At 31.8% G+C, this 12730-nt stretch overlaps 2 protein-coding genes across 2 annotated transcripts; both read left to right on the top strand.

Moving 5' to 3' along the window:
• The first annotated feature begins 3135 nt into the window (after positions 1 to 3135).
• Positions 3136 to 3784, top strand: LOC150025395 (uncharacterized). Its single transcript, XM_090294013.1, has 2 exons — positions 3136 to 3270; positions 3404 to 3784. The coding sequence occupies exons 1-2, from the start codon at positions 3136 to 3138 to the stop codon at positions 3782 to 3784; spliced, it is 516 nt and encodes a 171-aa protein (XP_090150139.1).
• A 216-nt stretch (positions 3785 to 4000) lies between these two features.
• Positions 4001 to 4525, top strand: LOC150025394 (uncharacterized). Its single transcript, XM_090294012.1, has one exon. The coding sequence runs from the start codon at positions 4001 to 4003 to the stop codon at positions 4523 to 4525; it is 525 nt and encodes a 174-aa protein (XP_090150138.1).
• Positions 4526 to 12730: the final 8205 nt, after the last annotated feature.

Below are 12730 nucleotides of genomic sequence, written 5' to 3'. Positions count from 1 at the left end.
CATCACAATAATAACTCTAACTCCACATTTTTTATTTATTCAAGAAAATTTGACTCTCCGATAGTCAAATTCCCACCTACATTTTCTTCTCCGTTTAAAATCCTTCCGAAATTTTATTTCTTACAAATCTGGATTCAAGAAAATATTTATTATTATTATCTTAAAATATATAAAGAATAAGATAATTGGAAAAAATTAAATAAAATTTAAAATAAAAATAATGATTTAAAAGTATTAATAGAAATTTTGAGAATAAATTTTGGTTGGATTGAGAAAGAGAAAATTAAAAAATTATTGAAATGTGAAAAGATAGGATTTTTTAATATTGATTTATAATATTATTTAGGAAAAAATTATTATTTAGTGCAGTGGTTTTATAGAAAAGATAGAATGAAAGAATTGATAAAAATATTAAAATTTACAATATTATTAATATGATTGATAATAATACTTTTTAAAAATAAAATATAAATTATTAAAAAAGTTGAAATATAAATTAGAATTTGTTAGAATGAATACAGTGATTTAAATAAAATTGAAATTATTATTCGTGGTGTAAATAATTGAAATAAAAGTGAATTAATTTGATAATTTTTATTGTTATTTGTACGATGATAAATAATTTTATGAATGTTAAAAAAATGGAAAGAAAATTTTAAGTTGTTTAATAATACCTTGGATGTGTTTGAAATTGTAAGGATCTAGAAAATTACTTATGTGTTTGAAATTGTAAGGATTTAGAAAATTACTTTAGAGTAGAAGTGGTATATTTTAAATGATTTTTGAATATTTTATTATTAAAATGAAAATGACATATAAATAGAAAATTCAGTTATTCAGTTTCATTTCAAAAGAACCACCATCTCTCTAAAATTCTAACCTTCTCACTCATCAGTTTGATGATCGGAGTCCACCATTAGACTCCTGGTAGCGAGATGTACAAGACTACCCGATCAGAATCTCTGATAGAGTAAGTTCAATTTTTACCCTTCTCTGAGTCAAATTTTGAACTTGTAGGTCGATCTCAATCTAAGTGTATGCATGTGCCTCTTTTAGTTTTAGGATTAGTCTTTAGTAGATCAGAGTCTTAGAGATATAGTTAGATTTTGTATCAGGACTCTGTGGTGCAGGTTAAGCTACTTTTGAAGATTTTGGTAGGTTTGGAGCTCTTCGTGAGCATATGCTCAAGTAAAGGTAAGGGAAGCTAGTTTAAAATCTTCAATAGAACCCTAGGTTAGAAGATTTGAATGTGAGTGTGACGGGGTCACCAATTCCAGATTTTGTTGCAAGATTTCTTGTTCTAAGTAGATTGTAGTTTGATTGAAATTGAAAGTGTTGTGATTGAGAATTGGTTGTTTGATTTAAATGGTTTTGGAATTAGAAATCATATATATGTATAAATGGACATAATAACTCAATGATTCAATGAGAGTGATTGTATCATGCTAAACAAGAACTGTTAATGTAATGTGTAGATTTATAATTTATGAATTGAATGAGATATTGATTTATAAACTAATAGGTACATTAAGTTATGCAGAATTTTTCTGCATATTTCGCTCAAGCTAGCAAGTGCTAGCTCAAGCTAAAAGTTATGGGTGCTCTCTGGAGGATTTTAGCTTAAGCTAGCGAATTCTAGCTCAAGCTAAAATTTTGGGTGTTCTCTGGAGGATTTTAGCCGAAGCTAGCGAATTTTAGCTCAAGCTAAAGTCAAAATAAATAAATAAATAATAATAATAAATAAATAAAAATAAAAATATTAAACTAATTTTTATTTGCTTTTAAAAGATTGATTTATTTATTTCTATATACTTTTTCTTATAAAGTATGTAAACTTATATTTCATGTATAGTTAATTAAAAATCTCTTTAATTAGACATTTATATGATTAGTCAATGAATTGTTGTGTATTTTGGAAATTCTAAACATTGGTATGATTTGATTGTTTGATGGTGGATATTATGAGGTTCAAAATATGAATTCTAATCAAGACATAGTATTTTCAGGAAAGAAAATACCGTGTTAAGATTGTTTAGGATGTGCATTGACCAGGAATTCGTCTAGAATGAGATATCCTGACTCTCCTGAGATAATGGAATCATATAGATGAAGTTATTCAGGTGGTGAGATTCGAAGGAGGTTCATATGAATGAGTAAGTTGTTTGAAAGATAATTAACTTGACATGTTATATGAATTAACCCTGTCATACTAGGAGAGAGATGATATTGAGATTAATTATGCACATAGCTGTGCGGATTTCACAGTGATGTAGTATGACAGGTGCATATCTCTGAGTCTAAGTCAATGCATGAGTATTCCGGAAGTAGAGTCAAGTGTCTATGTGTTATGAGTCAGTAGAAGTCTGACATGTGAAAGATGAATTATGTAATTTTAATAGACACTTGATGATTTGAGAAATTGTATGAGACTTGATGAATTATGTTGATTAACTTGACATTGAAATTATATAGAAATTTTTTTATATAGCTAGCTTACCCTGTTATTTGTTTGTGTTTGTTTCTTTATCTGTGATGATTGTGTTTTACACGAGAGCAAATGAGATTGTAGGTAATAGAGCTCCTCAGTGAGCAGCTGGAGTATTGGATAGATTTACCTTTGAATGCTTTGTTTCTTTTGTTTTGTTTTTTAACTTTTGATGTATATATTAACTCCATATGAAAAGGGATATCTTTTTGAGATACAAATATGATAACCTAATATATGTTTACATGTTAATTAGATATTGCATGCATAATATATTAACAAATATGGGTAAAAAAAATAGGGATGTTACATTTTGGTATCAGAGTTGTTCGAACCTTAGGAGACCTAAGGGTTATGGAGTTGTTTGTGTGTGTGTTTTATTTGGTTTGTTAGTAAAACTACATAATTTAAAATTCTAAAGATTTATCCTAAATCTTTACTTTGTGTTTTATAGAATGGCTCCTAGACCTGCTACCCCTCCCCAACCTTCTTCTGAGATGAACCAGATTGCCAGGGCTGTCAAGATGATGACAAATGCTATCCAACAACAGAATATGACAATGACTCAGAATCACTAGGCAACAATGCATCATTGGGAGAATACTAGATCTGTTGCAGCAACTTCCCATGTCAGTAAGTCGTAGGAGCAGATGGGGCTGACAGAGTTCATGAGGCACAAACCACCCAAGTTTAGTGGGAATGCCACTCCTAACCAAGCAGACCAATGGATCAGGGAGTTAGAGAAGATCTTTAGGGCAACCTCCTGCCCCGAGGATAAGAAATCGGTTTTTGCTACATATTTATTGTCTGGAGAAGCAGAGTTCTGGTGGATGGGAGCTCAATAGATGATGGAAGCCAGAGCTGAAGTATTGGATTGGGAGAGTTTCAGAGTGAGATTTCTGGAGAAATATTTTCCAGATAGTAAGGTTTGCAAAAGAAGCTGAATTTCTCAGGTTGGAGCAAGGAGAGATGTCAGTAAATGCATATGCTGCTAGGTTTGAGTACCTAGCCAGATTCTACACCCAAGCTACCTCTGAGGCTTGGAGGTGTAGGAAGTTTGAAGAAGGTTTAAAGCATGAACTGAAGAAGACCATAACACCTATGTGCATGAGGGAGTTTCATGCCTTAGTGGAGAAAGCGAAGATGATGGAGACCCTGGAAAGGGGTGATTCTAGGGTGATTAGATCAAATCCAGGAGGGTCTTTCTATGGGAAGGCCAAGGTACAACATCAACAACACAAGCCTTATGCTAGACCTCCACATCATAAGGCAAGAGCAATTCTGCCTCAGTTTCAATAGCAACAACCATGGAAACCTAGATGTTTTTATTGTGGTGGACCACATACCACCAATACGTGCCCCAAGGGGACTCTAGAGAAAAGATGTTTTACATGCCAAAAGATGGGACACTTTGCTAGAGATTGTCCTAACAAGAATAGGATGACTCTATCAGGCGATTCTCAACAGTTTAGGAGTGAAGGCAGTAGACCTTAGGTAGCATGGAGAGTTTTTGCTATGTCAGGAGCTGAAGCATCTCAGTCAGGTAACTTAGTACAAGGTGTTTGTCATATAGCTGGTAGATGTGTAAAAGCTTTGTTTGATTCTGGAGCGACACACTCTTTTGTGTCAAGTCTATGTGTAGCTGAGTTGGGTCTTCCAGTTAAGGAATTGTCGTTTGAACTGCTGGTCTCTACACCTACATCAGGAAAAGTATTGACCTCTATAGTTTGTTCCAAATATCCAGTAATAGTAGAGGGACGCAGGTTCAAAATAAATTTGATATGTCTACCTCTTCAGGATCTTGATGTTATCCTAGGAATGGATTGGCTATCTGCCAATCACATTCTCATAGATTGTGGTCAACAGAAAATAGTATTTTCAGATTCCAAGGAGTTAGATATGATGTCTGCTCTACATGTGTGGTCGGAATTGAAAGAAGGATCAAGATGCTTTGTAATCTTAACTCAGATGGAAGTTAAGAATGAAGAAGAAATGAGTAGTATACATGTGGTGAAGGATTTCATAGATATATTTCCATAAGAAATACCTGGATTACCTCCTAAGAGAGAAGTGGAATTCTCTATTGATTTGGTACCTAGAGCTGGACTAGTGTCAATGAGACCTTACAGAATGGCTCTAGCTGAGTTGATAGAACTAAAGAAACAAATTGAAGATTTGTTGGAAAAACAGTTCATCTGGCCAAGTGTATCTCCATGGGGGGCTCCGGTGCTTCTAGTTAAAAAGAAAGATAGAGGGACTCGGTTGTGTGTAGATTACAGGCAGTTGAATAAGTTGACCATCAAGAACAAGTATCCTCTGCCCAAAATTGATGATTTGATGGATCAATTACATGGAGCCTCAATGTTCTCAAAGATTGATTTGAGATCTGGATACCATCAGATTTTGGTAAAGGTTGAAGATGTTCAGAAGACAACTTTTAGGTCTCGTTATGGACACTATGAGTATGTGGTGATGCCGTTTGGAGTAAAAAATGCTCCAACTCTGTTCATGGACTACATGAATAGAATTTTCCGTCCTTTCTTGGATAAGTTTGTTGTAGTCTTTATAGACGACATACTTATTTATTCAAAGACCGAGGAAGAACATGAAAAACATATGAAGACAGTGTTGGAGATTCTGAGGGAGAAGCAATTATATGCTAAGTTCTCTAAGTGTGAGTTCTGGCTTAAGGAAGTCAACTTCTTAGGACATGTAATATCAGCTCAAGGGATCTCAGTGGATCTAACAAAGGTGGAGGCAGAACTTCAGTGGGAACGCCCTAAGACAATCACAGAGATAAGAAGTTTTGTGGGTCTAGCTGGCTATTATAGAAGGTTCATTGAAGATTTTTCCAGGATAGTGGTTCCTTTGACACATTTAACTCGCAAAGATCAACCTTTTGCTTGGACTGACAAATGTGAGCAGAGTTTCATAGAGTTGAAGAAAAGGTTAACTAGTGCTCCGATGTTAGTGATTTCTGATACAGGAAAACCTTTTGAGGTTTATTGTGATGCTTCACATCAAGGTTTGGGTGGTGTCTTAATGCAAGAGAAAAGAGCAGTTGCATATGCTTCAAGGCATCTTAAAGTTCATGAGAGAAACTATCCTACTCATGACTTAGAGTTGGCAGCTGTGGTGTTTGCTTTGAAGATTTGGAGGCATTATTTGTATGGAGCTCATTTTCAGGTATTCAGTGATCATAAAAGCCTGAAATACTTGTTTGATCAGAAAGAATTGAATATGAGACAAAGAAGATGGATGGAGTTTATGAAGGATTATGATTTCCAACAGATGTATCATCCAGGGAAGGCTAATGTAGTTGCTGATGCTTTGAGTAGAAAGTCAGTACAAATGTCAACAATTTTTACCCTTCTCTGAGTCAAATTTTAAACTTGTAGGTCTATCTCAATCTAAGTGTATGCATGTGCCTCTTTTAGTTTTAGGATTAGTCTTTAGTAGATCAGAGTCTTAGAGATATAGTTAGATTTTTTATCAGGACTCTATGGTGCAGGTTAAGCTACTTTTGAAGATTTTGGTAGGTTTGGAGCTCTTCGTGAGCATATGCTCAAGTAAAGGTAAGAGAAGCTAGTTTAAAATCTGCAATAGAACCCTATGTTAGAAGATTTGAATGTGAGTGTGACGGGGTCACCAATTCCAGATTTTGTTGCAAGATTTCTTGTTCTAAGTAGATTGTAGTTTGATTGAAATTGAAAGTGTTGTGATTGAGAATTGGTTGTTTGATTTAAATGGTTTTGGAATTAGAAATCATATATATGTATAAATGGACATAATAACTCAATGATTCAATGAGAGTAATTGTATCATGATGAATAGGAACTGTCAATGTAATGTGTAGATTTATAATTTATGAATTGAATGAGATATTGATTTATAATCTAATAGGTATATTAAGTTATGCAGAATTTTTCTGAATATTTCGCTCAAGCTAGCAAGTGCTAGCTCAAGCTAAAAATTATGGGTGTTCCTCTAGAGGATTTTAGCTCAAGCTAGCGAATTTTAGCCCAAGCTAAAACTTTGGGTGCTCTCTGGAGGATTTTAGCTCAAGCTAGCGAATTCTAACTCCAGCTAAAATTTTTGGGTGCTCTCTGGAGGATTTTAGCCCAAGCTAGCAAATTTTAGCTCAAGCTAAAATTCTGGGTGCTCTCTGGTGGATTTTAGCTCAAGCTAAAGTCAAAATAAATAAATAAATAATAATAAATAAATAAATAAAAATAAAATTATTAAACTAATTTTTATTTGCTTTTAAAAGATTGATTTATTTATTTCTATATACTTTTTCTTATAAAGTATGTAAACTTATATTTCATGTATAGTTAATTGAAAATCTCTTTAATTAGATATTTATATGATTAGTCAATGAATTGTTGTGTATTTTGGAAATTCTAATCATTGGTATGATTTGATTGTTTGATGGTGGATATTATGAGGTCAATATATGAATTCTAATCAAGACATAGTATTTTCAGGAAAGAAATTACCGTGTTAAGATTGTTTAGGATGTGCATTGACTAGGGATTCGTCTAGAAGGAGATATCCTGACTCTCCTGAGATAATGGAATCATATAGATGAAGTTATTCAAGTGGTGAGAGTTGAAGGAGGTTCATATGAATGGGTAAGTTGTTTGAAATATAATTAACTTGACCTGTTATATGAATTAACCTTGTCATACTAGGAGAGAGATGATATTGAGATTAATTATGCACATAGCTGTGCGGATTTCACAGTGATGTAGTATGACAAGTGCAGATCTCTGAGTCTAAGTCAATGCACGAGTCTTCCGGAAGTAGAGTCAAGTGTCTATGTGTTATGAGTCAGTAGAAGTCTGACATGTGAAAGATGAATTATAAAATTTTAATAGACACTTGATGATTTGAGAAATTGTATGAGACTTGATGAATTATGTTGATTAACTTGACATTGAAATTATATAGAAATTTTTTTATATAGCTAGCTTACCCTGTTATTTGTTTGTGTTTGTTTCTTTATCTGTGATGATCGTGTTTTACACGGGAGCAAATGAGATTGCAGGTAATAGAGCTCCTCTGTGAGCAGCTGGAGTATTGGATAGATTTACCTTTGAATGTTTTGTTTCTTTTGTTTTTTTTTTTTTAACTTTTGATGTATATATTAACTCCCTATGAAAAGGGATATCTTTTTGAGATACAAATATGATAACCTAATATATGTTTACATGTTAATTAGATATTGCATGCATAATATATTAACAAATATGACTAAAAAAAATAGGAATGTTACATAAATGATTATTAAAAAAATATAATTGATGTTATAAATTTGGGGATAAAATTGAAAATAATAAATAATGATTGTAGGGTTAAAATTATAATTTGAAGACCTGGAATTAAGACAAAAATCGTAATTGGAATGAAAATTATTTTTAGTATAAACATAACATAATTTTATATTAAATAACCTGTGATAGGAAATTAATGTAATAATATTTATGAAAAGAGTTAAATGAAAAAAACATAATGAAATTTGAATATGTATTGAATACTAATTGAAGTATAGTTTATTTAATACACTACAACAATAAGACAAAAGAAAATCATTAAGTAAAAACTAATTTTAAAAATTAAAAATAATTAGTTGGTATAGTGACTAAGTTAGAGATAATTTAGAGACTAAAAAATTATTGGTTTCTAAATTAATTTTTATTATTGATAAATAGTTTCTAAATTAATATCTAATTAACTACCAATGTTTAAACTACCAATTATTTAGATTCTAAATTTGGTAACAAAAACCTTGATACCAATTTATAAACTATTTATCAATAATAGAAACTAATTTAGAAATCAATAATTTTTTTAGTCTTTAATATGGTCTCTAGTTTAGTCACTATAACAACTAATTATTTTTAGACTCTAAAATTAGTTTCTATTTAATGATTTTCTTGTAGTGATAATCAAGAGTACGAGAGAAAATAGTTGTAATTCATAGAATGTAATTATGATTGTAGGAAAAGCGATACACATTCACTTAAGTGTAGATTTTTTATGTCGTAATGGTTAATGTAGGTATTATATAGTAAGTCTCAAACTAATTCATTTGTTATTGTCCTATGTAAATTTTTTGTTTGTGATCATTTGTATGATGTGAGCATCATTTTGTATTTATATTGAGTTCAATATAAGTTTTCAATTAAGAACTTGAATTGGATGTTTATAATTTATTTTTGTAACTTCTTTTCGGTCTCCTCCATATTGTTTCAGTACTTCAGATATGTCAAATAACTTATTAAAAAAGTAGTTGTGTGAGATTGATATTTTTGTAGCGTTCAACATTTGTATGTTAGACCGTAACTATTTGGACTTTCTATTATGATGATTTGTTGGATAAGTGCTTTGTAGTAGGAATGACAAAGGAGGACGAACTCTATCGATTGACCCGCGACCCGCTAAGAAAAATTACAGAGGGATTGCTTATTTCAATTCGTTGGCCCATTTCAGTTCACGCTGTATAACCCGCAACATGCGTGGATCAAGTGCGGGACAGACAGGCTCGCATAACCCGCATATCTTAAAAATTTAGAAATTTATGTTTGCACCCCATAATTTCTTCTTGCACCTCATATTCTAAAAAATTCTAAAATTATCCATTCCAAATTTTACAATCTGAAATACAAATATGGATTGTGTAATCTAGAATATTGTACAATTCGAAACACAAATTTTAACTTTCAGATTCTATAACTCGGTAAGTCTTTGGACATCATTATAATTTTTTTATGCATTTATTGAGAGAATAATAATATGAGATCATTTACCTAATTCATCTAAATAAGAAAAAAATATTAATTTAATAAACAAAAAATAAATTTGTCCAAATTTTTTATTTATAATTTTTATTTCATTAATTTAAAAAAAAAATTTATGTGAGTTGGCCAATAAAATCAACCTACAATCTCTACGCGGGGTGGGCCAACTCGCATTGCCATCCCTACAATGTAGTAGATTATAGCTTTTGTGGAATTGATTGAGTATTGATTTGTTCAAGAGTTTGATGTAGTGGGTGAGTTTAGAAACCATAAAATTCTTCCATGGATATTGTTAAAATGACGTAGAGTTCAATCATTGTAACAAATGAAAATTGAAACTTCCAAATTAACAATTGAGAAACATTGTCATTAGTAATATTTGAACAAACATTGAACCTAAATTGATCGTGTTTCATTAGTTGAGATTGGTAGTAGTACAACTTCTTCAATGTTATTTGATCGGAAAGTCCCAAATAAAGCACACTTTTTCCTTCAAAATGAGAAAAGGTATAGTTGAGTGAGATACAAAACAATTTAGGATATGGACATTCTAAATAGACTGCTTCAATAGTTTCTGTTATTTGACTATTTGCAAAGACAACAACACAACTAGAATTAAAAAAAAATATTTGTGTCTGTGATACAAATTTGGTCCATTTGAAGAAGAATTTTCAAGTTGTGAAAAGATGGAAGATTTTGTATGTTTGGTAAAAAGGATGTATTTTAGCATAATGGTTTTAGTGTGGTGGATGGTTAAATTTATTGTGAGGAATCAAATGCCTAAAAATAGACATGGTTGTGTTGAACCAAGTGATGTTCAAGCTTTGAAGAATCCAAACCCTTTGAAGGATGTTGAAGGCTGACTGTGTTTGCTGTTGCTGAGCTGTCTTAGATAGGATATGGGGTAGATTGTTTATGTAATCCACTCTTGATTGAATCTAAAGCATAGACATTCTCAATCCTTTTAAAAGAAAAGTGTTTTTCAAGCTAAGTGAAAAACAACCGATTGTTTTGTCGAAACAACCGATTGTTTTATACTTAGGTGATTTTAGAAAAGGTTGAAAACTGTTTTTCAAATGGTTGAGTTGTCAAAACCAAAACAACCGATTGATTCGTGGAAACAACCGATTGTTTGTTTTGGTACCATAACAGAAAAACTGTTTTGTGCTTTGACTGAGCATTAAATGATTTTCTATCTGTTTACGCTCCAGTTTTTAATGCTTTGACTAATCATTAAATCCAATGAATAGTTGGTTAAGATTTGATAACAAACAACAACTTTGTTTTACAAATAGAAAAACAGATTTGGGTTTTAAAAACAACACAAATTTTGAGTTTTTGAAAAGTTGAGATTGCTTAGAGATTGAGATTGATCAAAGAGTGTGAGATAGGATTTTCTCTTGTATTGATTTCAGATTTGCTTTTGTAACAAGTGTAATCCTTGTATCTGTTGAAAGGAACTTTGTGTGTTTGCTGAGAAGTGTTGTGTGTTCTTGAGGGGATCAAGATCAACATTCTTAGTGTTGGTGTGTTGACGAAGAGAAGTGTGTGTCTTGAGGGGATCAAGGTCACTTCTTTGGTTGTGGTGTAAGTGATCTAGGTTTGATTGCTTAGTGAAGTTCCTCAGTGGTTTCTGAGAAGACTAGATGTAGCTCTGGGTTTAGAGTGAACCAGTATAAATCTCTGTGTGCATTTTCTCTATCATTGATCTCTTTAAATTCAGTTTTAATATTTGCAAACTGGTATAAACAACCGATTGTTTTTCTGGTGCTGTTGTTTATACTTTGTGTTTTGGAAAACTGAATTTCTTATTATTTGTTTCTCAAAGAAATTTCATTCTTGGATTAAAAGTTTGCGAAAACCCTCTTTAAACAATTCACCCCCCCTCTAGTTTAAAGCCATCCATTCTAACAGGTTGTTGTGACGTGTGAAATTAATGGTGTATATTAGATCACTATGTTTGACAGGTCTGAATGCAGGCATATAAAATGATAAAATGGTATTACAATATTGGTGTTGGTGAGATTCCTAACGTGTGCTAACAAAAAATAATTATGGAGGATTGATGTGAAGGTGCATATAACAAAAAATAATTGTGTTGTGTGCTTTGATGAAAAGTCATTTAGGAAGGGTTGATGTGGCTATTCACATTGTTGAGTTGTGTGTCCTGACAAAAAACTATTTATAGGTGACTGATGTGACGATGTCCAACGTGTGTTGCCATAAATCACATTATGGAGACATGTGGACTCTTTTTGTATATACTCAAAGCAAATTTTGGAGGGGTATTGTTTGTGTAACATTATTGTCATTGTGAAATATTTTAGATGTTTGTTCATTATTGAATTTTTTTGTTAAGTACTACAATGTTGAAGTATATGTTAAAGATGAAGAGGAAAACAATATGAAATGTACATTCATTAAATATTTGAGAACTTGTACACAAAATATGTTGTCTTAAATAAAACATAACCAACAACGAGAATTGGATGCCCCAACAATTTTGAGATATGTTCTTTATGATTTGTAATAGTAAGAATATTTTTTGGACTGACAATGTTGTTCCCTTATGTCAATCTTTGTGTTTATCTGGCCTAACTTAGGTATGTCCTTTGATGCTCTTTCCATTTCTAGATTTAGGTATATTATCTTCCTAGTGTAAGGAGACCAATACTTTTCATTTATGAGTTCTCCAGAGAACCTTCATAAATATGAGAGACTTATTCCAATATGTACACAATTATGTTGTACATAGCAAAATCGTTGTGTGCATGTTTGCATGAAGTAAACACATAGGGACATGGTATGTGTAGTTTTCGGAATTTCCCATCGTCCCACCATAAATCGTCCAAGAAGATTGTAAATAGCCCTAATGGTTGTACCTCTCTTGAATTTTGTGTTTCCTCCACCAAAAATTTCATGTTCAAGAAAGCATTATATGAGTGTTTGTTTTATATTATGCATCATATAATGTCTTTGTTGTCACTTCAAAGTAGATATGACCAACAATCATCATGGTTGTCATCTGCCTGCCCCTATATGTGAAGAACTTGTTGTAACAGGTGTATGTGTCATCACCATAGAAGAGATTGAAGGATTTCTTGTTTTCTTTAGAATCAAGTCGATCGACTCTTCAAGATTTATAGTCATATGTCGCATCGTCGATTGTTGTTCCATGAAAGAGTCTACTTGTCCATCGTGATATCATTTAGTCATTCTGCTACCTTAGGATTTACTTCTCTTATTATGTTGTAGTAGTAAAATAAATGTGGATTTTTATTCAATTATTTGTTGGAAATGTAGTTATTAAAACAATTGGACAAAAAAGAAATGAAAAATTATGAATTGAATGATAATATAAATCAAAAGAATTACTTATGTTCACAACATCTTTCTTAAGTATTGTATTTCTAAATCACTCATGAAGTTTTGTGTTATACGT

This window comes from Phaseolus vulgaris, chromosome 8 (genome assembly GCF_051622355.1).
Source record: "Phaseolus vulgaris cultivar YP4 chromosome 8, ASM5162235v1, whole genome shotgun sequence".
NCBI lineage: Eukaryota > Viridiplantae > Streptophyta > Magnoliopsida > Fabales > Fabaceae > Phaseolus > Phaseolus vulgaris.
This window is presented reverse-complemented; position numbering and strand designations above follow the sequence as displayed.